Source organism: Diceros bicornis, chromosome 39 (genome assembly GCF_020826845.1).
Source record: "Diceros bicornis minor isolate mBicDic1 chromosome 39, mDicBic1.mat.cur, whole genome shotgun sequence".
NCBI classification, from domain to species: Eukaryota; Metazoa; Chordata; class Mammalia; order Perissodactyla; family Rhinocerotidae; genus Diceros; species Diceros bicornis.
The window spans coordinates 2,137,026-2,164,386 of NC_080778.1; the positions used below are offsets into that span (position 1 = coordinate 2,137,026).

Sequence of the window (27,361 nt, forward strand, 5' to 3'; positions counted from 1 at the left end):
CACTTTTGGATTTTCAATTTACTTGCTGTTCAAGTCTATCCAAGTTGGATCTTCTGATGTAACAAAAAGCATCCTAACTTACAGGCATTTTCATAAGACTACTTTGCTTGTGGATTTCTTGGCTAAATGTATTAACATTTGTTTCTTCTCACTGAAAGTCCAAATTTTCAGCAGAGCCGAGTGTGTAAGACTGACAGCTTCATCCCACTTGTTCCTCTCTGGGCTGGTGTAAGCCACCAGGTTCTCAGTGTACTGCAAGACCGACTTTAAGAACCTGTTTTAAAAAAAGGGAAATTAATCTCTTTATCTATTCCATTATAAAATGCAATCATGACTTAAATGTGTTCTCTTCATTTTGGAATTACAACTGAAGTACTGTAATTAATTTTTGTCTGCAAATTCAAGAAAAATAAATTCATACAAAATGGAAATAAGACAATACAAATTAGATGAAAAACACTGAGGGCTGGCCCCGTGGCTTAGGGCTGGCCCCGTGGCTTAGTGGTTAAGTGCGCGCGCTCCACTACTGGCAGCCTGGGTTCGGATTCCGGGCGCGCACCGACTCACTGCTTGTCTGGCCATGCTGAGGTGGCGTCCCACATACAGCAACTAGAAGAATGTGCAACTATGACATACAACTATCTACTGGGGCTTAGGGGAGGAAAAGGGAAAAAAAGAGGAGGACTGGCAATGGATGTTAGCTCAGGGCTGGTCTTCCTCAGCAAAAGGAGGAGGACTGGCATGGATATTAGCTCGGGGTGATCTTCCTCACACAAAAAAAAACGAAAGAAAAACACTGAAATGTCAATGTCATTGGAGAGGTGGATGGACTCCTGTGGTTTCACACAAGTCAACTCTTTCCAATCCAGATACAACATTTTAAGTTCTGGAACTTAATTCCAGAAAGGATCTTAGAGGCCATCTGGATTAAACTGACATGGAATAAACACATAACCTACGTGATGATGAGTGAGCAAGGCTTCCACCAACTCAGGACTCTGTCAGCAGAATGCCTCCCGTTTCCATCCTTGGATGTCCAGCTTCCAGCCTCCACGATGGAGGGTCCATTACTGCAAAGTAGATGCAGTCCGCTCTGGGCCACCTACTGCTGTTAGAAAGTTCTTCCTTAAAGATATTTACATCAACATGTTCACAGGGGTAACCTCTGACTGATGGGAATAAATGTCATCCTTATATTTTCCAAGTTCTCCTCACAGTTTCCCAAGGAGTCTGCAATTTTCTCTTTTAATTTTGAAAATTTTCAAACTCAGAGAGAGAAGTTAAAAGAATAAAAAATGAAAATCCACAGATCCTTCATCCAGAGAGTGGTTCCCAACTGGGAGTGATTTTGTCCTCCAGGGGTTATTTGGCAGTGTCTAAACCACTTTTGGTTGTCACAACTCGGGGTGCTACCGGCATCGAGTGAGTGGAGGCCAGGGAGGCTGCTACACAGCCTACAGTGCACAGGACAGCCCCACCACAGAGAACGATCCAGCTCAACACATCAGTAGAGCCGAGGTTGAGAAACCCTGATCCAGAGTCACCAACTACTGACAGTTCGCACATCTGCTGCCCTCACTCTCATCTGGATTCCACGCTTCTTTAATAAAATGTCATATTTTCTTTTTTATAATTTTATTTATTTATTTTTTCCCCCCAAAGCCCCAGTAGATAGTTGTATGTCATAGCTGCACATCCTTCTAGTTGCTGTATGTGGGACGCGGCCTCAGCATGGCCGGAGAAGCGGTGCGTACCCGGGATCCGAACCCGGGCCGCCAGCAGCGGAGCGCGCGCACTTAATCGCTAAGCCACGGGGCCGGCCCTAAAATGTCATATTTTCATGTTCATATTTTTTTTTAATTTTATTTATTTTTTTCCCCCATAGCCCCAGCAGATAGTTGTATGTCATAGCCGCACATCCTTCTAGTTGCTGTATGTGGGATGCGGCCTCAGCATGGCCGGAGAAGCAATGCATCGGTGCACGCCCGGGATCCGAACCCGGGCCGCCAGCAGCGGAGCGCACGCACTTAACCGCTAAGCCATGGGGCCGGCCCTTCATGTTCATTTTAAACACGTATTGAGGTGCCTGCTACGTGCAAAGCATTAGCAACATTACTCTCTGGATGCTGTTATAATCACACAGAGTGAGGAATTCTAAAAGCATTGACATGTAAATCATATTTAGTTTTCTTAAATGTGCCTACACAGATGTCAGTTTTAAAGGTTCATGAACTTGCACTGAAATCCACAGAGAAAAACCGTGAAGGGCCCATCAGACTGAGAGCTTAAAAATAAATCAAAGAAGGGCCGGCCCGGTAGCGCAGCGGTTTTAAGTGTGCAGATCCCGAGCGCGCACTGATGCACTGCTTGTCAAGCCATGCTCTGGCGGAGTCCCATATAAAGGGGAGGAAGATGGACACGGATGTTAGCCTAGGGCCAATCTTCCTCAGCAAAAAGAGGAGGACAGGCATCGGATGTTAGCTCAGGGCTGATCATCCTCACGAAAGAAAAAGAAAAAAAAAATCAAAGAAAATAACCAAGAGGAGTAAAAATTATTTAAAATTACCAAAACACAGTTTCATTTCTTGTATGACACACTTACTTTAGATACTGCTGATATTCATAAGTATTTTTTCCTTGAACCTCATGAATATTGACAAATTCCAGTGCAATCAGCAATAAAATCAGGTAAAGCATAGGAGACAGAAGCTTAATACTAAAAATAGAGAAAATAAGTTAATATTTGGCAAATTTACGTATTTTTCACTTCCATAAGGAAGAAATACTTCACCTAACCAACCTTTCTTTCAAGGGTCCTTAAATCTAAACTTCTCGAAAGAGCACTCTCTATCTACGGAAGCCCTTTTTCTAATCGCCATAGCCTGGCCCCTGCAGACTGTACCAGGATGGCCTGTGGGAGCTGAAGCCCAGTCATTCTCCGCCAGCCGAGTCCCACCTTCCTTACTCTTCACTCTCAGGGCACCAGTTTTTGGGTGACAGGAGCCAGCTGTGGTCCTGACACTGCTCTCCGGGAGCACCAGGACATCACCAGTTCTGCATCCAGCTTTCCACTCAGTTCTTGTTCTCTTTGCCATCTGTCAGCATCTTTCTTATAATCTGATATTCAGTAAAGGACTTGCACAAGAAGAGAATGACAGACGGCTTAAACATGAAAATACGCTCAATGTCTCCAGGATTCAAAGAAACTCCAATTTAAACTAAGATATTAACTTTCTCGTGAAACCAGGAGAGATTTTTTTAAATATATCCCATTTTGGGAAGGATGTAACATAATGAGGATCATCTTATAAAGTGCCGGCGAGAGCGTAAACTGGGTGTAACCTTTCGGAAGCAACCGAGGAATGCCTATTAAAAGCTTTATAGACACAGATACCACTCAACCCAAATTTCTATGAATTGGTCCAAAATGGTCATTTCTTAAGGATGTAGCACATTCTAAAATATACAGTGTAAGTGAAGAAACCACAACCTAGGCACATCTGAGTTAATCTGTTGTTGTATTTTAAATCAAAATATTCACTTGGGTTGGTAGAATCCATATTCCCATCTGCCGAAATTACAAACGGTATTTTAAAATAACATGCACTGTAACTTTCCCTGAAAGTAAGTATTTCTCTGAAACTAAGAATTAGAACAGCATCCAAAGATAACTCCTGCCCAACAGTGCTTCTTACAAAACAGGACAGTGAGCCACACACCTGCTTAACATGCGCAGAAAGTTCCTCCTCTGCCGGGAGCGAAGCCTCTTCTCCACCCACTGCTGGCGTCTCAGCTCCAAGGTGGCCACCACCTGGCCAGACACGTGGGTGCAGCACATGCTGATGTTCCGGAGCACAGCGAGCACCTCTAGCACAGTTCGGGGACAGAATAGGGTTGGGATGGGGATGCTGCAGAGTTCACGGAGCACCTGGGGCCACCTGTGGGTTAGAGAGGACTTCAACGGGGCGTGTTCCACCTCTGATCCTTTGACTTCTAATAGGGCGTGTTCCATCACTGATCCTCTGTCGCTACTGCCCCGCCCAGACCTGCTAGTCTGTAACTTCTGGTGAGGGTGGCCGCTTACACTCTGTTTTCAGGTCGGCTAGTACAACTGTTAGCCACAGCAAGTGTTAAATACATGCACGCTTAACTGTGGTGAACAGAATACGTACTGACAACTTTTATCAGACAGACCAACATGTGCACAGAGACTATCGAAGCCTATCTAATAATTCCTCTTAAGGAACAATGATAGTGGGATTCTAATGCTACCACCCAGCTTATAAAATTTAAAACACAGAAAATGGCTAAGTGTGTGATCCCAATTTGCTTAATCAATGTTTTACCAATTCTCAGGAAGTCCTGAAACTTACTTCTCAGCAGGGAGATCATCCAAGTCACTAACAACACAGTGATCCTCAGGCATGTGGTGATACAGCTCACAGGTGATTTTTGTAAGTAAAGAGTTGCAGGCATTTGTTTCAGAATTACCTTCTGATCTGAAAAACAGAAAATATTTAAATACACATGACAATAACGAATAATAATGAAGATATAATAATAATGAAGATGCTTTCATTAGCACCCGTACAAAATAATATTTAATGGTTTTTAATTTCATTTTAATGGTTCACAGAGCAAAGCATGTGATGTGAACTTAGTTTCCCCAAATATAAAATGAAAAGCCAGAGGCAGGGTATAAATGATACAACACACTAAAAGCAATGCCCATTATTGACAAAGATAACGTGTGAGTCAGCCAAGCATTACTCCTGCGAGATGAATGTGCTGTATTCTGACTCCAAATTTGTACCTCTATCCCTACTTCTCTCCCGAGCTTCAGATCCCTATTCCAATTGTCCACTATACATTTCTCGTGGACACCATCCTCCTCTCACAACACCTGCCCCCTGTGCCTGTGTTCGCGCTCTCCACAAATGGCCCCACCACATGGCCGGGCCCTGAGCTGGAGATCACAGCCACCCTTCATTCCCATCTCTCACCTACACCAGTCACCAAGGCCTAGCAGTCCCGCCCTGGCATCCTGTCTTCCGACGGCCCTGCTGAAGACGACACCATTTGGAGACTGATGTCGGCAGACAACCGCAAGGCCTCTCTGACCCCATGGCGAAGCTCACCTGGCTGCTTCCCTTTCGGCTTCTTCGGGCAAAGGCAGCCAGGGCCAAACCCTGATGCTCTTCTCACAGCTCAGCACCTGAGAGGAAAGCATCCAACTGCTTTTAAAGATTTTACAATAACTTTCTAGAAAATATGTTTTTAAATTGTCACAGATGTTGCAATCACTTTCCAGAAAACATATATTTGTAAAATTGCCACAGATCTCACAACATTTTAAAACTCTGTTATTCAATACAATCAGATGAGGGAAAACTGCTGGGGGATGAGCGGGTAGTTGACATCCGGGGTAGTTGTAAACATGTCCACAAACTCCTCACCCCCCTCCTTTGGGGTCTATGTCCCCTCTCCTGAATCGGGACCAGCTCTGACAAGTGGCCTGTCACACAAGAATACAAGTGAGGAGGGTGCATGACTTCCAAAGCCAGGTCAGAAACAGCAGCACCTCTCCCCAGTTCTCCTGGCCACCACTCTTGGTGAAGCGAGAGATCACACCAGGGCTGCTGCTGCAGAGGCCACATGAGGCCTCAAAAGTGCCCAGAACCAGCTTCTAATCTTCTCAGTTGAGACAGCCCAGTGGAGCCGTTTTCTGACCCATAAAAGTATAAGCAAATTAAATTATACCACTAAATGTGGGTAATTTGTTATGCAGCGGTAAAAACCAGAGCAATGACCTTAAAAAGAACAGGAGACAAGACTGTCTACTAAATAAAAAATGAGTAAATAACAGATGGCAGGAGTAGGAGGCTACAGGACAAGGTGAAGAGTGAAAATATACACTGTGGGGAAAGGAGGGGGCGTCACTGGGAACACGGAAGCAGCAGCCAAGGAGCAAGAGGGCCTGATGAGGCTGCAGATTCAGCAGCTGAGGTGTAAGGGCAAATCCTGTCTTTGTGAAGCTTCTCTGCCTTCCAGAACCTTCACTCCTCCTTTGAAACTTCCCTTCCTCCTTCCCTCCCTTCCTGTCTCTGAAGGTCAGTGCCTGCAGGCAAGTTCTGCTGTCCTCCCTCCTAAGGACTTTTGTTCTTGGAAAGCTCACAATCGCAATCCGCAGTCAGTGCAACTGTGAGCGGTCAACGGCATCAGACGAACATAGCCAATGCATTGCCGCCACACCAGAACCCCCGACACAGGTACCCAGGTTGAACCCTTCTCTCAAACAGCACGAGGATGGTAATGCCTCCAGGATTCTCTTTTTCCTCCACGTCTACTACTGACAACCCCTCCTAACTGATGTCACTTCTCTTAAGCTATCATCAGTCAAACTGGGTCTTCTCAAGGCATTGTTTCTCTCAGCTGCCTTTGTGGATCTCTCCCTAACCCATTACGTGCTATTTTGTAGCTTCCTTCTAGAGGGCAATCTCACTGATGAATTTCTGAGTTAGCAATTATCGTGATTATTATATTCTTAGGATGACCCTATTTTTGCCCCCTTGTACCTACCATATGTAGAAAAAAGTACTTAAGCTAATTTCCAAACTGGAATGTCCTGGCAGAAATGCTTAAAAGTTTGTTGTTTTGCTTGTTTGTTTCAATTTATAAGTTAACAAGAGCTGGTAAAAGAAAATTAACATTCTTCACAACTGAGAAGCAAACACTGTTACTAGTCCTGGGTTAATGATAATAGTAATAGCCTGCTAGGGCACTATGCTAAACACTTTCCAATAGTCATCCACTTAGTACTAAAAACACCCAACAAGGCAGACAATACCATTACTTCAACTGCTGGACGCGGATCCTGAGGCTCAGAAAGACTGAGCAACTTGGCCAAGGCCACGCACCCAAGCAACCACACAAGGCCATGTAACTGAATGACACACTATGGTTTGAAAGCCAGACGTGCCGACCCGAAAGTCCAGTATGAGGCTGACCCATACTCTTGGAACACGTCTGCAAAAGCTGACATGCACACACCCCCTCCCAAAAGGCCTGCATGTGGCATACCTGTTTTTTAAGCCAAGACACTGGATGAAAGCGAGCACTGTAGCCTTCTGCAAGACTCATCAGTGATTTTATTGCTACTTTCTCCTAGGTTAGAAAAAATAGACATTAATTACTGCAACTTTTGGTTAGGCTTCCAGTTTTCCTCTGTTGAATTTTAAGTCACACAAGAGTCCTGATTCTTCATTCTTTTCCTCCACATAATTCTATTCAGCTATAACAAAGCAGCGAAACTCTTCATTAAAATAGGCTTGACATAGCAATCAAGTCATAACCAATAAAACTTTTAAACAAAGCCTATGAGCAATGATAAGTTACAAACTTATCCACAACACAACAAAACTAGAAACAAATAGGAAAAAATGAAGAGATTCCAAACAATTGGAAAATTTAAGAGATTATCCTAAAACATAACAGGAATTTAAACAATAAAAATCAATACAACTAAAAGAATTACATAGCTATAAATACTTAATTGCTACACATATAAATACTGAAAAAAGAGTAAAAATAACATTATTTACAGCTGACATAACCATACAACCGGAAAATCCAAGGTGGCTGACTAAAAATTATTAGAAATAAAAAGAAAAGTCAGTGAGCTGATAGTTGACAAATTTAATTACAAATGTCAATAGCTTTCCTACATATAAGCAGTAACTACCTACAATTCTCAACAGCACAAAGCAAATAACTAAAATAGGTAGATGTTGCATGAACAAAAAATGCACTTAACCTTTCATTCACTCCAATACCTACGAAGGCCTACCGCACAGAAGGGAGCATCTGGGCCCTGAACACAAAGCAGACAAAAGTGCACCCTTACGGGGTCGACATCCTATTGGGGCAGCCAGACACACATGCTGCGAAGGCTAGTGATTGACGCCTATGGTTTGGCTGGGGCGGGGGGGGGGTGCAGTATGGGAGTGGGGTGGGGTAAGAGATCAGACGTGGCACACGTTCTTAAGGAAGAGGACTCAGCACAGAATGTGGAAGAGCCAGGAAAGGGCTCCGGCCTCTGGGCTGAGCAGCCACGTGGAAGGACGGTGCTGCCACCCAGGTGGGGAGTCTGAGGGAGGGAGGCCTGAAGAAGTGGAGACACCTGTGTCAGGGAGTAACATTCAGTAGTGCAAAAAGGGTCAATTATCCCCAAATTAATCCATCAGGAGCTCATTCCTACAGATTTTAAACTGAATTCCTGAGGACTCTCACTTTCTACATTAATTTTTCTATCTTACTTGAACTATTAAACAAGTTTTACAATAATTGTTACACATATAATCTGAAAAAAAGACTAAATGATCAATAACAAGCATTCTAACCTAAATTATTTGTTTCAAAATAATAAAAGAATAATAAAAGAATTACAGAATAATAAAAGAATTGACAGATGCAAATATTTCACCCCACCAATTTAACAGACATCTGTAAAAATTTCCAATATATTTAGTTAATCCTGTTTCATACTTTGTTCTTTGGTTTGCAATATCCTGTCACTGTTAAAAACAAAGGTCAATGTGTTCTAAGAAATGGGTTAAATTATTTTAGATTAGATTTAGTAATATTGATTTATTTGTTAAAGAGAATACATGCATACATGTAAACAAGTCACAATTATGTGCTCTGATGGGGGTATACTGTAATTCAGATAAATTATGACAAAAAATGATCAAGAGTTAATTACATTTGAAAAATAAACTATATTCTTTCATAACTGAATGACAGTGGACCTAATTGTTTTCTTCCCTATGCATTACCTTAAACACTGACAATAGATCTTCATCAACAAATCTCAGTAGAAGTACAACAGAAAATGCAAGCAGTTGATCTGTTATTTCTTTCGGAAATCCAGCTAAGTTGATTTCCCCGTGGCTTAAATGATCTCTTATACGAGGACCCTCCTGATGGTTCAGGAAATCCCAGAGAAATTCCTTTCAGAAAATAAACAGAGAAAATATTTTGTTAGTATTCTCAGCAGAAGAAAGAAAAGTACCAAGGCCCAGAACGGGCCACATGTGACACGTTTAAGGAGCAGCAGCATTCACGTACAGACGAGAAAACTGAGCCTCAAAGAGACCGAGTTCATCAAGGCACATAACTGTGAAGTGCCAAGCTGGCAATCTCCTTGGGAAAAAGGGTTCCCTGGTCTCTCTAACTGCACCTTGCTGCCTGGATCAAGACCGACAAGAGAATCTGAGGACTAACCACTAAGGGTGACAGACCTGCACAGATGGCCCCAGTGTTAGTAAGACTCACCCTCTCTCATTCCCACCCTTCTCCAAGGAAGAAAACCCAGTGGTCCACATTTGGAAGCTAACTTTCCACTCAGTAAAAGAAGCCACTGCTGTGCTCTGGCATAAACACAGTCCTCGCTTTTTCCTCTCCTCATGCCTCTCCCTTTCTTCTGTGCCCTCTCTCAGGTCACTCTTTCACCTTTGAAGCCCGACGAAGACGGCTGCTTCTTTCTTACTAGCACAAGTCCAAGGCCTCTCCCACAGGGCAGAGGAAAAGGGTCAGAAACCTCTGACGAGGCAAACTGCGAATGGACAGAAGAGTCACAGAGATTTAAGACGAAAAAGAGTATTAAATAAACTAGTTCAAGCATCCTAACTTCCTGATGGCAGGAATGAACACCTAAAGGGAATCTAACTAGTGTCACTCAACAGGAAGTAGAATCTAGGTTGCTAACTCCAAGTCAGAAGGAATAAATATAAAAATTCTATTTACAGTCCAAAGTAGTCACTGCAATATCCTCATAAAATACAAAAAGAGGATAAGAGAAAATGGCTCTGAACAACTAATAACTTTCTTTTCATACAACATGCAATCTTAGTCACATTTGACTGTTGTTGTAGCTCATAAAGCAAACATAGTCCCTCTACCAGCACAATACTAGAACCAACAAATCCAGCATTCAGGAACAGAGCAGCTACATTGTCAGGCCTTAGAAAAAGTATATTCAAATAGTGAGCATGGAGCACAGCACAGAGCTGGCGTCCAAGCTTAGTGAACGTCTGCTGCACAGGATACGCATGGGAACGGCTCAGAAGCACTTTTTTTGAGCATATCACAAGCCAGAATTAATTGCATTTTGGAGAAGTGATAATCACATCCATAAACACAAGAATATTACAGTGGAAAAGACTGAATACTTTACCATCGCAGGTTCTCCCAGGAAAAGAGGAAGTTGATTGATTTTGCCGTCATTCAAGTGTTTTGCCAATATCTAAAACACCAAACACAAATGAGCTGATTAACTGGTACACACACATAGCATACAGAACTTTTTAGAGTCAAAGCTAGAGTACTTTTGGTAAGACGTGTTCTATAAGTCCCAAGCAAAATGAATGAAGTAAGGACAGTCCTAGTTCAGGAAAACTTTTTGTAATCAGTATGACTTTAAGCATATATATCTTAACTATGTGGGTGTGTGTGTGTGTTAATGTGTGTCTGTGTATATCTGTGTGTGTATGTGTATATGTATACGTGTGTACACAGAGCCAGCCCTAGTGGTCTAGTGGTTAAGATCCGCACTCTCACTGCCCTGACCCAGGTTCGTCACACTGTGGCAGCTGCGTGTTGCTGTGATGCTGAAAGCTATGCCACCAGGATTTCAAATACCAGCAGGGTCACCCATGGTGAAGAGGTTTCAGCAGAGCTTCCAGAATAAGACAGACTAGGAAGAAGGACCCTACTTCCAAAAAACTTGGCCACAAAAACCCTATGAATAGCAGTGAAGCATTGTCTAATATAGCGTCAAAAGGTGAGAGGATGGCACAAAAACACCAGGTAGGGTTCCATTCTGCTGTCCATGGGGACGCTAGGAGTCGAAATCAACTTGATGGCACTAAGAACAAATGTGTATGTATGTGTTTTGTGTATTTATAAGTATTATGGGCATATATGTGTGTATATATATGTAGATGTGTACTTACAGGTATATACGTGTATGTGTATTGTATATCTGTGTATGTGTGCATATATATGTATTTGTAAGTATATATGTGTACGTGTATATGTGTGTATATATTCATATATATGTATATGTGTCTTTGCATTTGTTTATGTGTCCTTACATGTATACATGTGTATGCATATACATGTATTTGTGTAATTATATGTATACATGTATATGCATTTCTGTATTTCTGTGTGTGTGTGTGCATTTATATGTATATATGTGTGTATATTTATATGTACATTTATGTTTGTGTGCTTACATGTCTATATGCCTGTATATTTGTGTGCAATTATATGTATGCATGTGTTTGTGCATTTATGTGTACTTACATGGATATGTGTGTAATTATATGTATATGTATATGTACATGTGTTTAAGTATAGAGTTACTTAATTAGTCACTTCTTAACTCATCGTGGACTTTGGAACCCACCATCCAATCTAGTCTTAGAGACCTAATCCTACACAGATTTGACTATGTTATCTGATTTAATCCTCACAGCATCAAACATATTATATATTTAAATAATAGCAAATTATATACATAACGGAATAAACTCGGCAGGTAAGCAGACACATTTTTTAATTCACCTACCACTATTCACTTAGGAATCTAATAGTTGTCTTAAAGGCAACATGATCTTGTGGGAGATCAAGATTTGGCCACCCTGAAATATATCTCTTTAACTTAATTGTTTTCTCTGATGGACATTTGACCTTCCCCACTAACTGCCTAAAGAATTTGACATAGTAACTCCTTCCTGGAACAGATCTTCTATCTGATGGCTGTAATATAATGTAAAATAGATGTCACAATAGAAAAGGCACCAACAAGCCCATCTTATTGGAAGTTCTGTCTCTCTGGCCACATTCTCTGGATGGCCCTGCGAGGAGTTGCCAGACAAACATTTACATTTATGAGGGAAATCTCCATTTGTAAACGTATCTCCCTCTCTGTATTGGGAAGAGGGGGGATGACCTCATTTCTAGAAACTTATCAATGTGGAAGGTGAGGCCTTAAATCTGCATAATAACCTTACTCTTGTTTGCAGTGCTTTAGTGGTAATCTCCTGTAACTGAGACCCCCCAATCCCAACATCCTCCTTTGTCTTTAGCTGAAGATGGTATTTAAGACAAGAATTTCTGCTATTGTGTTGAGAAAAATGCAGTGTTCCTGGTTTCTCCCATGTATACATGTTATTAAACTTGGTATTATTTTCTCCTGCTAACCTGTCTTGTTAATTATTTGGCCAGCCATAAGAACATTAAGGGAAAGGGCAGAGGGGGATTCTCCCTCTTCCCCCACAATCTGAATGCCCAAATCTCTATCCATGGACTTTCCCTTCGTTTCCTCCTGTCAGCTAACTCCACGGTGTCATACTTTAGGGCATAAGAATTACTATCCAGGATCATACACACAAAAGCCTCTGTATGAGTGATAAAAGGCTATTTCAATGGTAATTTTTACTAGTTCAGATTTTTACCTTCAGAATCACACCAATTCACAGATTAAATGCATCAGTGCATACTATATACTCTTAACAGTAGTTGATGTGTATTTCGTGTGTAAAAAAAGTGTTAACCTTAAATCAAAAATGTAAGCCCCTAAATAATTGTAGCATATAATGTTAATATCTCTTGGCATTTTCCAACTCTGACCTTTCTATAACTTTAGACTCTAGGTTAATAACATTGGGTCTCAGCCTGAAAACTATATTTAACTCTATAATAAACTTTTTTATTTTTTCGCTTCTATGACTATCAACATTTTCCTGTAAGCACACAACTCATGACTGATCTTTAACTGTGTATTTTCATTTGTATGTCAAAAGAACACAATGTTTTTTTTTTGTTTCAGAATACCTAATAAGTTTACTTACTTCATCAAAGGTGGTATAAAGAGCTGTCGACTTCAGAAAAGGAAAGAAAAGAAATAGTTAAAGCAAAATACAAGTAAAGTGACATTATTCAAAGTGGGAAAAAATTCTAGTACATGGCCACAAATAGGAAACTTTCTTTTGAAAATAAATCTTTATCTAGCAACACTGGGAAGAATGTCATTGACAACATAAATGCCTTATAAAAGACATGAAAATACAGTAAGTCTGGCAGTGGCCATGTTAGGATGCTGCCCTCACAAGGACATTAGCTCAGATACTTCTAACGTTTATGACCCCAAAACTTCACAAATCACTACTCACACAGAGTATTTCTACTTATGGCTGGTATTTGTGTGCCAGTGAGCACAATTGACTATTTCCTCCAACAAACAGCCTTTGTTTTTCATCTTCTTGATGTAATCAGTACAGAGTTTACAGAAACAGGCTCTGGGGCCAGGCTGCCCCAGCATTCTAATCCCAACTTCAGCCCTTTCTAAAGGGAAACCCAGGCCACCTCCACACACTCAGGTTTCTCTGCAAAATGGGACATGAGTAATGCCTATCTCCAAGGCTGCTGGGGAAGTCAGTAAGATTTTACACACAGCTTGATGAAATCAATATTTTGTGGAAGCCAGCTCTCGAGAAATGTGTCTTACTTATTAGTGCTTATTAATGTACTTTCAATTTAATATTATCAAATGTTCTTCAACATTTAGTACTGTGCAGATAACTCTCAAGTCTGTACCGTTAGCTCCCAAATCTGTACTGCTGACCCTAAAATTTTTCCTGAGCTCTAAACATCCAATTGCCTGCTAAATATCCTCACAACTTCCTCAAAAAAGCTGAACTTTTCATTTATCTCCATCAACTACATGCATTAACTTCTACCTTGTTACCTTGTTTTATGCGATTGGTGTAAATCTCTTATCCCTCACCCCTAACACATAAGCTTCTTAAAAGTCATCAAGTCTTACTCATCTTCTCTTCCACTGATCTCGAGAAGACCTTACAATAATAAGTATCCAATAAATAATAATAGCATTTGCATAGTTTCACAAAGTATTTTCATATATGTATTGCCTTATAAATAAACTGATGCTATCTTTACCCTGGATAAAAGCCTGAGCTAAAATTTAAGAAATTCTTTGATAAATTACATCCTCTGTGGAAACAAACACTATTTATTTGTACAGTCAAATGACAAGTGAGTAACCAAATTTATTTATCCCACACAGCTGCACAGTGACTGATGACGCTGCCATGAAGTCAGGTCCAGGCATACTCAGGTGAGAGTTTTGAGGTCTGGGGTTCTAGCTCTTTCCACTGGAAGACTGATGCTTCACTCCACATCACTAGACGGCGAAGCCTAGGTGAAAGTCACTGAGCATGGGCACCAGGGGGCACTAATGTGAATGTCCCCTCTCAAGGCACCTGCACCAGAGACCTCTACAAAAATGCACATAAGGCAAAGCAGAACTGCCTCGAGATGAAACAGAAACAGAACACAGAGAGGAGCAGCTGTTAAATCCGAGCAGATGAGGCTCTGGGAGATTATTATCGGGCCTGAAGCAGTCAGGAGGGGAGAGTGGGCAAAGTATTAGGCAAGACATGCATGTTCAGGAGCTAGTGAGAAGCCTAAATTATACTGGAGGAATTGGACGAGAAACAAGGTGGAGAAAGGCTGGGGCCACTCACTGAGATCCTTACGTACCACGCAAGAGTGTGAATCTTACTGGCAGGAGTTGGGATGCCACTAAAGGTTTTTAAGCAGATGAGACCATAAAAGATCTAAGAATAATTATTAGTTTAGAAAATAATTAGTGGCAGTGTTAGAATGGAAAAGAGGAGGAGGAGAATCATGAAGACCAGTTAGGAGATGGGCTCAAGGGAGCATGAGGAGCCAGGTGAGGCCTCAGCATTGAAAAGAAGGGGCACAAGGTAAATCAGGGACAGAACCAACGGGCAGAGCTGGAGACTGACTGGACAAGGAGAATGAAGTGCAGGCAAAGCACAAGATGATGCTAAAGTCTGGTACCAGAGCAATAGAGAGGATAAGGATCATAAGGAATACCAGAGAACAGATTTGTGGGAGAAAAAATATGCTTTTTTGAAATAAAGTAAATTTGAGATGCTGGGGAAAACTCATATGAAGGTATTCAGCAAACAGCTATAAATCTAACTCGGGAGATAGAAGAACTGTGAGGTAGAGACAATGCCTTCCTGATCACTGCAATTTAATGCTATGAATTGGCTGCTTAGCATGGCTTTAGCTGCATCAACAACTTTTGATACGTTGAGCTTTCATTTTCATTAGATTCAAAGTATTTTCTAATTGTTGTTGTTCCCCTAGAGGTAATAGCTGAAGGCATGGGATAGTGTGAGATTTCCCAAGAGGGAAATATAAAGAGAGGGAAGGGTTGAGAACAGAATTTTGAGGAATGTCTACTTATAGGGGCAAAAACAATAAGCTGAACTAATGAAAGAAACGAGACTAAAATGTGTGGCAGATGCTGCTGTTCGTCCCATAATACATACTCTCCCTTTCCTCTACCTAATGGATTCTCTGATAATTAACTGGGCACCAGCCACTCAGAAACATCTCCAAGCCTCCCCAGCAGTTTTGGCCAAGAGGAAGCAGTTGTCCTTAAAGAGTAGCATGCTGCAGACCACAAACCACATCATGGGGTTACAACAGTACACCAATAATTACGGCTACAGAGAAAAAATAAGTGGTTACTACTTTTATGACATCATTAGTTTAAAAGACTACTTGGAAATATTATGGAACTATCAAAAATAATAATATATAAATATTAATCATATAAAATCATTATAATAGGGACCCACAAAAAAATGACAGTTGAGTCTTCCAAAGAAAGTTCTTAGTTAAAAAATTCATTTAATGGTAAACAAAAATAAGACATTAAAAAATTTTAATTAGGCAGAGAAAACTGTCAATACAGCAGCAACAACAATCACCATCAATCATTAAAGCATGTGTACCTCGGCAGTCAGAAGTCTTTTTGGACATTTGTTAACTGTGGCAAAAACTTTCCTAAGTCCATTTTCTAGTTGTGTCAGTAACAATATGGCACAGTCAGCAAACCTGTGAAATTGAAGGAAAATAAGCAAAACTCCATGTTTTAAAATAAACATTGGCACCAACACCACAAGAACAGTTTTGTATTCCAGATACAACCAATGTGTGCTCAAAGCAAGGAGGGTGATATTACTTGCTAATACGAGAAACAAAACCAGAATCAAAGTCTCAGTAGACTAGTGATTTTAAAACTATTTCCCAGTGTTTTAATGTATGATGAAACATTTGTAGTAGCTTCAGTGGACTAAAATGTCATCAAAGACCTGCCTAACTCACGACTTCTAAAAAATATTCAAATACCAGGATTTCAGAGGGTTCTCAAGGTGTATAAATGAATGTGTCAGGATACTGTAACCAAGACAACCGACCTCCTGATGTCCATGTGAGTACACTCTGCTTCTCAGGGAATACAAAGACAAATTTCCTTCCTCTTTGGTCCATGATTCTCTAACACTGGACACAATGTTTCACTCATAGTTAGAACTTAAAAAAATACTAAAAAGTTGATTCTAAAAACCAGTTATCTTTATCAACTGTAATCAAAGGATGACATGTAACGTTTAAATCACCATTACAAGATATCTTTTTTTTTTTTTTTTTTTGTGAAGAGGACTGGCCCTGAGCTAACATCTGATGCCAATCCTCCCCTTTTTTCTTGAGGAAGATTGGGCCTGAGCTAACATCCGTGCGCATCTTCCTCTACTTTATATGGGACGCCGCCACAGCATGGCTTAACAAGCGGTGCGCGCCTGGGATCTGAACCTGCGAACCCCAGGCCGCTGAAGCAGAGCGCGTGCACTTAACCACTTGCGCCACCAGGCCAGCTTCAAGATATTTTTTAATAATTATATGAAGATACTTTATGCTCAGGTCTACTCTTGAGTCAGCCCCACTTCTATTTGCTTACACTCCAGCAGCAAGAAAACATGGAGCTAGAGGATTTTAAGAAGGACTGGCCTCCCAACTACCAATAACCACTCTGTAGTACCACCCTTCAGTTACCTCTGTGACTTGAACTTGATTAATGCAACTTCCCAATATGGCAACATGATTTTTAATACAAAAGTGGATTTCTTCATCACTTCTTCTAATACTGAAAGTACCTCACGAGGAACATCTGCAAGATAGCAAATATTTTTGAGCACAATCACACTAGTCAACTGAAAAAGATGTGAACACACTTAGGAAGTGATGCCAATGAGCTGACCTCCTCAGGTAGGTAAACTGTAGCCCCTGGGGTAGCACATGCAGTCTGAGAGCACAACTACCTGAACTAGAGCTCCAGTTGGAGGAGACCACAGGTAACCTTGGAAAAAGGGGACGTGGACAACTGCATCTCTTTAGTGATTTAGGCTACAACAGCTTTGAGTAAAGAAGTTCAGGGTTGACCAGCTGATCATACTGACCAAGAAAAGTAAGATATGTTTTCAGAAGATATAGGAACCAAGAGTGAACCCTAAGGCAAACTACAGATTTTGGGTGACTAGGATGTGTCAATGTAGATTTATCCTTGGTAAAAAACCTACCACTCTCGAGGGGGATGCTGATAATGGGGGAGGCTGTGCATGTGTCGAGACAGAGGGTATATGGGAAATCTCTGGACCTTCCTCTTAATTTTCTTGTAAACTTAAAACTGCTCAAAAAAAACAAGGTCTTAAAACTATACATTATTTGTAATAACCAGACTATTAAAAGTGCCCATGGCACAAAAGTCTGAGACCACCAGGACCAAGATATTCTGTACTGTTCCCTCCACGATTTACACCAGCAAATACAAATGTACACCACTACTGCCAAAATGGAAAAGCAACGGGCTTGGAGCAAACATGTGATTTAATTGCTCTTTCAAAGTTTTGTGTCCCCTGCCCCCATTAATTCGGTAAGTGGCTTTGTCATGGGAAAAAAAAAGAAGTTACAGGAGACAATTTATACTACTGGCACTTTTGGCATGATGATTATGAGTACAAAGGCACGAGAGCTAAAAGGAGAGGGGAAGGTACATTACAAAATGTCAACACATCTGGAGGATAAACTAATTCTACCACTAACATTGATTCATGCAGCCGTGACTCTCAAAGGCTCCCAAGACAATCCCGGGGACATCGTGGGAAGAGGTAAGGTTTTATGTGGCAAGTTTCCGAGGTTCTTCAAGCAACTTTCAAAGGCATCTTGCCACTGGAGAATAACCATTCCACCTAAAGAGTTCTAATCTTGATGCTAGTTAATGGCTTTATAAATATCTTTACAAAGATATATTCAGGGAAAAATGTGAAATGCAGAACTTGCCAGGGAAAACAATCAAATCCTCTAAGTTTGTAAAAGTTATGAAAGGTCGATGTGCCAATGTAAGCTTAGTTTGTTGAAGGTAAGTCTTCAGTAGTTGACCCAATCCTGCCGTCAACAATATCATCATTGAACAGTATCTGGTGGAAAATGCCAGAGAGATCTGTTAGAAAAATGAACTCAGTCATACACATAAAAAGCTTTACTTTCAAAAAAAGAAGTTTAAAATTAAGAAAGCAGAACACCATTAAATTGCACAAAACTCCCCTCGCTGTAGGAATTAAGCTGTGCGGTGGCTGGGAGGAACAATAATATCTCAGAAACTAGTGAGCTAAAACCTCAGGGTCTCCTCTCCAGCAGGGAGCTGTGACCTGACCCCATTACTCCCATCTGGTTTAACCTCGGAATCGCCTTTGGGGTGTAAGCCCATGAAATCACAGCCTTGTCACCACCCCACCTATTCTGCGATTGACATTCAGTTTTATCTTCAAAATCCTGTCTCAAAACTCCCTCATCTTTCTCAAGACACATCGTTCCCTGATGTGAAATTCAAGAGAAAGTAAACTCATAAGTATATCAAAAATGAAAGAAAATTACTTCATGAGCAACTTACTTCGGAAGAACTTCTTGAGGTGACGCAAACCCGTGCCATAAGACGTTCCGCAGGTTGAGCCCACACGGAGAGCCAACGAAGACTTTCAGTATGTTCATCTAACCGGGTTAAGGACAGCAGATTATTGAGCAGTTACATAATTAATGAACTACTGAATAAACCAATATAATACTGGGAAGATATTGCTTTCCGCTTTAGAACTAAGAGAACCAACAGTCTGGTTACTATACAGTGTAATAATAATAATAATAAACTAACATTTACTGAGCATTTGATATGTCAGACACATTTTGCATGTATTCATTACTCATTCATCATCAGAACGGCCTATGAGGAAGGTACTACTATTACTCCCACTGTGCAGATGAGAAAAATACAGGCACGGAGAGGGGAGACCACAAAGCTATCAAGGGGAATGAGATCTGACCCAGGCTATGCTGCTTTCATACTGCACATCAAATGTGAGTAATATCCAGATAAAATAAAACAGAAAAGGAGAAGCCGAGGGGTCGGCCCGGTGGCACAAGTGGATAAGTGCGCGCGCTCCACTGCACCGGCCCGGGGTTCACCGGTTCAGATCCCAGGCGCGCACCACAGCGCCACAGCATGGTTCACTAGTCACCTGCTTCTGTCCCTCCCTTTATAAAGTGAAGACACACCCATTACAGGGATCCTGCTGATCGGACTGCAATACTCACACATTTCCATGGGCTGCCTCTGGGTCTGGAGCACATACTTTAGAAGAGATTCAGAAAAACTGCAAGATGTTCAGACTAAAAGAACTCAAAACCATGTCATATGAGAAAGAAGAGCTGAGCCTCCAGAGGACTAAGGAAAGGAATGGAAGCTGTCTTCATATACCTGAAAGACTATTGCTGAGAAAAGGAAACAGAGGTATCCCGAATTTCCCTTAAAGTGTAGGACAAGCCAGAGGATGGAAGATATAAAGAGGCGTTTCAACTCAACTTCAGAATGGTTAACAACCAGTTCTTCAATGCCACTCCAGAAAGGCTTCACTCCCACATTAATTTTTAACACTTTAGTATTAATTTAATTTAATAATAATTATAATAATATTAATAACTTAATATTATCTATTTTTAATTTAGTATTTGTTTTTCATTAACTGTTTATACCATCTGGGCAACCAGAACTATATATGCCAATAAACTAGTAAAACTACCCGGGGGCTAAAAGTGGCTGCAGGTAGGCAAAAGGCTAACATCACATAGGCAGGTAATAAGAACAGATCAAAACAACTGAATTTAAGAATTCAGTGTAACAAAGAAAAGTTTGCACTTTATCTTCATTCCATATTCTCCACCAAAGAAAATGATCTTTAAGCTGACAAGGGGTAAGGAACCACCGTGAAGAGTGGGAAAGCTGGGGGCCGACCCAGTGGTGTAGTAGTTAAGTCCACCCACTCCACCTCGGCAGCCCAGGGTTCGCAGGTTCAGATCCTGGGCGCAGACCTACACACCGCTCATCAGGCCATGCTGTGGCGGCATCCCATATACAAAACAGAGGAAGATGGGCACAGATGTTAGCTCAGGGCCAATCTTCCTCACCAAAAAAAAAGAGTGGGAAAGCTTTACTGCAAACAGATTTCTTATCCAATATCAATGAGTCTAGCTTATAATATATTATACAACTATTTTAAATGCCTTCCTGGAGTGGCAGGCTTAGCCTTCTGCATGACACGAGACTGGCTTTCTTCTTTACCTTGACCCTGCCTCATTCAGTTGCCTAAAGGTTATTCATTAGTCTTAAACAATCTTAATCATGTGGCCGCTAGAAGATTTTGAAAAGTATATAGCTCTACACATTTTCTAACTGTCATCTAATGTTTTCTCTATAATTTTGAACAGCTGCAAAGGGCATAATTTCCCACATGTTAAAATATTGATATTTTAGAATCAAATTGTAATATCACTCTTTAAAGAGTTAAAACTTTATTCTAAAATAAGTATTATAATTATTAATACATAATTAATGAAAGCAATAGACTTCAAATTGTTCATTTGACTGGCCCCCACCCCAGAGGTTATCACACCAGAGGTCATAATACCAGAGGTTCACCAGAGGCTATTATACCACAAGTGATTACACCAGATGTAATTATGCCAGAAGTCATCACAACAGAGGTCATTCCACCAGAGGTTACTGCCCCATACTAAGACTCAGGATAAGAGAGAGGTGTGTCTTTTGTCTGGAAGAGTGGCAATTTTGAACAGAGAGGTGGGAAAAGAGAATATGCTTGAATCACTGACATAATTAATTTTCTCCTAATGCGGCATCAATTCTTAAGGAATAAAAGTAGAGCTAAAGTTAACTGTTTTGTGTTGTGCCTACTCTATTAGTTTTAGTGAACAAGCTTACCACAGACTGCCCAAAGACTTGAGCAAGTTCCTCAGATGCAAGCAAATCTCTTAAAAGAAAGGGACATTCCTTCCCAATCAGTAAAAATACCTAAAATTCAAACAAAAATTGTATAACAATTGCATTACAATGAGCCAAATGATGTTAAGAACTAAATCACCCAGAGAGCAACTGTTTGTACAAATCAGGGGAGAAAAGTACCGAAGACACCAACGTTTTGATTTCAAATCAATCAAAAAGAAAAGTATTTAAAATCTGTGCCAAACGATTTTATTTTATAGGAAAACAATCACTAATACAAAAAAAATCTGAGTGCAACTGTAAAACGGTTTAACATTCATTCAGATACTTTAATGGACTAACACTGAAAGAGTTCTCACACTTACATCTCCCAAGGCTCGTTCCAGACACGATGTCAGCTTCATTAAGCCGAGAGAAATAGCGGGAGATTGAAGACTTTCCAAAGCATCAAATATTTCAGGAAATAACTGTTTAGAATAAGACATATGTTAGAATTTGTGCTCAATAAGAAATATTTCTCAAAGTTAACAATACTATTAATGAAATTCAAACTTCTAAAGATTTCATTTGGGATATTTCAATGACTTATTTGGTATTGGTAAACATTTTCTACATAAATATAACAATATCTAGAGAATCAAGAAAAATATTTTAATATCTAAGGAGTTTTTGAAAGTTCTTTATTTAAATGTTTATTGAAAGCAATAAATCTGGCATAACCATAAATCTAAAAGTCAAATATTTTGAACTAAATCTTATTTCCCATTTTGATTAGTTCTTAAAAATAGATAAACATAAGGCAGCTCACTCTGCCACTTATGAGAGCTATTACAAAGGGAGAAGTGACGATCCTTCTGCTCTTCGTTAGGAAATTCAAAGTATTTTAGAACTAAACTTTTATAGTTACTGCTCTACTGTGGTCATTGAATGTGCCAAGTGAAATGGTTGGTTTGAACCAACTAACCAAAACAAGGTTTGGGTGTGGCCCCAAACTACCCTCCTCCCTTCCATTCACCCTCACCAAACCAAGCATCCCATCTCCACCCTCCTAGTCCCACCGTCAAGAACACCTTACTATCTGTCCACAAGGTCTTTCTTTTTTTCTAGAGTGGTCCATTTTTATCTGTCCCAGGACAGCACTCATGCACCAAGCTACCTCCCCAACTGTTGATCCTGATACTGCATCCAAAACCTTCCTTTATTCAAAGCATGCGCTTCTCAGCTCAGGCTTCAGACACTTTGACTAACAGTTCCGAGTTTCCCTGCAACCCTAACCCTTCATCACACTTGGAGGGCCCAGAGAATAGAGACTCCTTTACAATTATCGAGTAATAATGGCCTCTAAGTGGAATTTGCAAAGTCTTTTCTTTCTAAAGGTTGTTCAAAGAGCCAAACCTCTGGAAAACTTGTCCACTGGAGCCATGGTGCATATCGAATTTCAAACTGCCCCTTGGTCAAAGATAACAAATGTGAGTGGACGGCCTCACACACAGGGCCCAGCAGCCTTACGCTTCCCCAATAATCCAGATCCTGGGCTTCAAGGATGAGAAAACAAGTTTTAGTACCACAGTCCCATATCAAGTGATGAAAGATGTCAACATTATCAAAGAAAAAGTGCTTTAATTATGAAATTTTCAAAAATCAACAACCAGTTTATAGTTGGAACTTACAAAAAAGATGCTCATATATTATCAGAAATAAGTTACATAGTGTTTATCTGATCATAAGAGAAAAATATACTATCAGTAGAGAATCTGGAAAATACAGAAAGGTTTCATACAAAAGAAAAAACGTATTCTTCCATTTCTTTACCTGTATAAAAGTTTACACAAAATCAGGTTCATACTGTATATACATAATATTTTAACCTACTTTTTTTCCTTACATTATTAGACTGTGAGATTTCCAGTGACATTATTTTAGAACATATTCATACTATGACTTCTTTGTTGCTTTTATTTTTTTGGTAAGTTTGGAGCTGAACATTCACATGAGTCACAACCAAAAAATATAAAAGGTGTGAGTCTCCCTACTGGTGGCCCAATTCTCCTTCCTATAGCAGCTTCTGTTACTTACTCCTTGGGTAATCTTAGAAATATTTATATATATACAGGTAAATACAAATATATGCTCCTCCTTTTCACTTAATCGTAAAGCTCAAAGAGATTTCTGTACCAGAAAGATGGGCCTCCTCATTCTTTTTCACTGCTGCATAATAAATCCCTTGTGTGCATTTTTCATAATTTACTTAACCAATCTCCTACTGCTTGACATGTTTCTTCTTTTTTGCTATCACAAAATGCTGCAAAGAGGAACCTGTGCAAACACTCTTTCATATCTCTAAATGTGCCCGTCTTATAAATTCTTAAATGGAATTGCTGGGCCAGAGCACATTCATTTGTAATTTTTATAACTATTATTAAATTTCCCAATCCAATCCCCGCTCCAAAAAACGTGCAATGCCTGGAAGACATGTAAAATAACTTAGTAATGTATTGCTGGTCATTTCATACCCTTAATTCACATGACTTCTACTTTATTCCCATTTCTCCCCAGATTACTGGCCTTGAGTCGAGACCTATGTCACCCACAGCCCCTCCACCCTCCACCGCCTCCTGACCCCTCCTTCTCACACAAGATTTTCTTAGCCCAGATTTCCATTAACTCTTCTATGGTCTCTGGCCTCATTCCCTCACTTTTCACACTGATTCCTTTTCTCTTTTGAGTTAGGCCTATATTACAACATCCTCTAACCAAAAGAAGCAATGGTCACAAAGGGAAACTTTACAGGTCGAGACACTTTAAATGCAACAGTTCTGACAGGTGTGTTTGGGGGGCAGAGAAAGTACGAACCTGACTCTCTATAAACCACACAGTCTGTAATTGTCTGCCAGCACACTTCACCATTCTGAGTTACAATACTATTGATATCACAGTGTTCTCTGACTTCAAACCCGAGTTTACACATCATATCATACACTGAGGGAGAAAGACATGTGCTAATAGGATCCTCTATTAATGTCTGAAATATAAAACATACAAGACAATACTTAAGAGTAGGTAAAAACAAAGGAATATTAATTATACATTTAAGTCACAACAAAATTCTATTCTATCTTAAGTACAGAATATACTCGGGTATAGCTCCTGTTAACACACTTTCTGGATATCATGAGAGCTGTATGATTAAAACGTTGTGATTAAACATTAAAGATAATTTACGTAAATCTTTTCAAATAAAAGTTTAAAGATTTAAAACTATTTTATTAATATTTGTTAAGATATGAGTTTACAAAAGCTCAGTGCGTTTTATGGACAGCATTCCTTTACTATCCCAAAGTTACTGAAATAAGCAATTTTTTTATGGGGAGTGGGAAAGCAGAAAACCAAGCATAATGTACTAAAATAGAAGTAAAAAGCATAACCTCTCCTCCCTACGTGGTATAAAAAGCAGCAAACCACACTGCTTTTTCATGAAGGATTAAACAAAACCAAAATCCTCATAATTATCCCCACACTACACTAAGATCATCCTATAAACCTGCAAAGTTACACTCTGAGTCTAAAACTGACCAGGGCGGGGGACGGGGGGGGCGTCTGTGTGCTAGCATTAGTGATGTAGTCCTGCCACCTCCCTACCTGGGAAGCAGGGCAGTTTAATTCCTCCATCCTCGGTATCACCCTGTTACCCTGTTGGCTCTTCCTGTGCCCCAGGAGCTTCACTTCCCACTCTCAGCCCTGGGTGTCAACCAGTCCTAGCAGTTAAGGTATGCACAAGAAACTTGTATCAAATATGCAGCGGTCTGTGTGACTCTGTAGACCACATCTTGCTCAATGAGTCGGGACACTCGGAGGGACACAGGAAGACAGCAGTGGGAAGAGGGGACTTGTTCCTGCAGCCTGGGGACTTCCTGTCCACTTTCTAGTACTTTGAGCATCGCCCCAGCAGCAGCAGTGCCTTCCGCTGCAGCAGCAGCTGAATCCAGTCTGCAGTTTTCCTGACACTTGTAGGCCAAGCTTCATCACCGTGCCCCCATGAGAGACAGCCTCACATGTCCTGCCTCCTCCTCCAAGGCCTGCTTCCCAGACTCGCCAGGCCCCTCCACGTAGCTGAGCAGCACAAGCTCCTCCTTAGAGATCTGAGTTTCAGCTACGAGGGGACCTTCCACTAAGTTTAAGTTTTCAAATTCCAACCACTTCTCTTAGTTTCCTCAGTCCTATGGGTAGTGACTACTTCCCACAGCTGCCACTTGCACAATACTTTTAGAGATCTCCTTTTATCCTTTCAGATACCTAGTTAACAACTTTATACCTAGTTAACTCTATATTAAATTCGCTCCGTTTAAAAACTAGTGTGGTTTACCTTCCAGCTGATAAAGAAATAGAACTCTAACGGATTATTTTCACATCAAAAAGGACTCCTTACATTTTTAAAAAGCAGTCAAACTCTAAAGGAATGGGTTGTAGTTTTGGAGTGACAGGTGGCAGGCAGAACTGATATTTTCCCACAAAAGCCCATCTACTCCACTACTAAAGCAGGCCCTGGATACGGCAACTGAAGTTGTAAGAAAGGTCTTTCTTTTGGTTGTAGACAATCTATCAACACAGTTGCCCCTCAGCCTCAAATTGTAAGATCCTGGAGAACAGAGACCAGGTCTTATACAACTTTGCACCCCCAGGACAGAGCACAGTCCCTGGCACACAATAAACGGATAAGAGTTAATTGACTGACTAGTTCCTCCTACCCTGAGCTGAAACACTCTCCAAATCTCCACCACTTTCAGCTTTCGGGAATGACTACATCCCATCCCCTACCAACAGATGCACAATTCTAGAAGCTGGCTTTTAGATAACTTTTAAGCCCATCCTCTCTTGGAGAAGAAAAGCCCCCACTGTTAATTAAGATATAAAATCCAACGTCAAATCTACACAGATAAGATGCTGTAATACTTCAACTTTCCTGTGTGTTATGAACACGCGTGTCCTCGCACTAGGAGCCAGAAACCCTGCCTGTTCGCGTGAGCACGCACGAGTGCAGCCACCACACCCTTATCCTGATTCTTCGGGGTCTGCCCAGGGCAGCCTGCGCAGCACAAAGGGCCCGGGCTCGGAGCGGAAAGGCTCAAATTCGAATTCTTCCTCAGATTTTCTACCTCTTGCCTTGAAAGTTATATAACACGTCTGAGCCTTAGTTTTAACTGTAAAGTGTGCAAAAGACTATTACCTTCTAGTGCTGCAGTCACTAGAGATAATACTTGAGGAGCATCTGGCACACAGCACCCAAGACGCAGCAGCTATTGCTAACACTAGAGTACGGTCTCCAGCCATCCACGAGACCTTGCGACTCAGCTCTACGTCACGGGACGGCCTCAGCCGTGGGCTAATTCCCACCGCACGTGTGCAGGCGGAGGCGGTTATCACCGCGCGCTCCTGCCGCAGGACCCCGCGTGCCACAGATAAACCTCCTCAGGGGCGAGCGCCGCGGGGGGAACACGCACCAGTCACCCCACCGCGGGCCCGGAGGGCCGTCACAGCCTTAGAGCCGGCAGCCTCCGAACGCGCGCGGACCGTCACGTTAATTCTCACACTATCCGCAAACGTCACTCCGGGAGCTGACGGGGAATGGGGCCAGGAACAACCTAGGGTCGGGGCGGCGCGGGAGAAGGAGGGCTGCGCTTCGGGGCAGGGCCAGGAGCCCCCTCACTCCGGCCGCGTTGGGCGCGTGAGGCCGACCCGCGCGCAGGCGCAGACATGGCAGGGGCCCGGGACCGCAGCCAGGTAGCTGCTCCGAGCGGACGGCCTTGGGCGGACCCTCCCGAGCGCCCCGCCAAGGCCGCCCCGCCTGGAGCGCCGGGCGAAGACGGAGACACACCCCTCCCGCTCTACCTCCATAACTTCCGGCTCCCGGCCACCGGCGCCGCCGGATGACGCAAGCCTCGCCCCGCCCCTCGTTCTGGCCGCACGTCCGGCTGGGGCGGCGCAGGCGCAAGACCTTCGCTCTCGCAGGAAGCGTTGGGAGCGGACTCGGACGTTGGGCTTCGTGGATAG

At 41.5% G+C, this 27,361-nt stretch overlaps 1 protein-coding gene across 9 annotated transcripts; it reads right to left on the reverse strand.

The window, feature by feature from the left end:
- Positions 1 to 27,353, reverse strand: ERMARD (ER membrane associated RNA degradation). Of its 9 annotated transcripts, none has more exons than XM_058533965.1 (18): positions 27,200 to 27,278; positions 24,167 to 24,335; positions 22,709 to 22,848; positions 21,679 to 21,780; positions 21,293 to 21,382; positions 18,914 to 19,011; positions 18,304 to 18,440; positions 17,020 to 17,134; positions 15,921 to 16,023; positions 12,918 to 12,947; positions 10,235 to 10,303; positions 8,835 to 9,008; positions 7,081 to 7,164; positions 5,139 to 5,215; positions 4,374 to 4,499; positions 3,720 to 3,938; positions 2,603 to 2,716; positions 1 to 274 (listed from the first exon to the last, which is right to left on the reverse strand). In XM_058533965.1, exons 1-18 carry the CDS (start codon positions 27,203 to 27,205, stop codon positions 91 to 93), a joined length of 2,037 nt encoding a protein of 678 aa, XP_058389948.1. In that variant the 5' UTR covers positions 27,206 to 27,278; the 3' UTR covers positions 1 to 90. The 9 variants fall into 9 exon arrangements, with proteins under 9 accessions (XP_058389948.1, XP_058389947.1, XP_058389946.1 ...); XM_058533964.1 differs by lacking the exon at positions 27,200 to 27,278 and adding an exon at positions 26,538 to 27,172 and having other exon boundaries at positions 22,709 to 22,762; XM_058533963.1 differs by lacking the exon at positions 27,200 to 27,278 and adding an exon at positions 26,538 to 27,172 and having other exon boundaries at positions 22,709 to 22,843.
- Between the last annotated feature and the right edge of the window lie 8 nt (positions 27,354 to 27,361).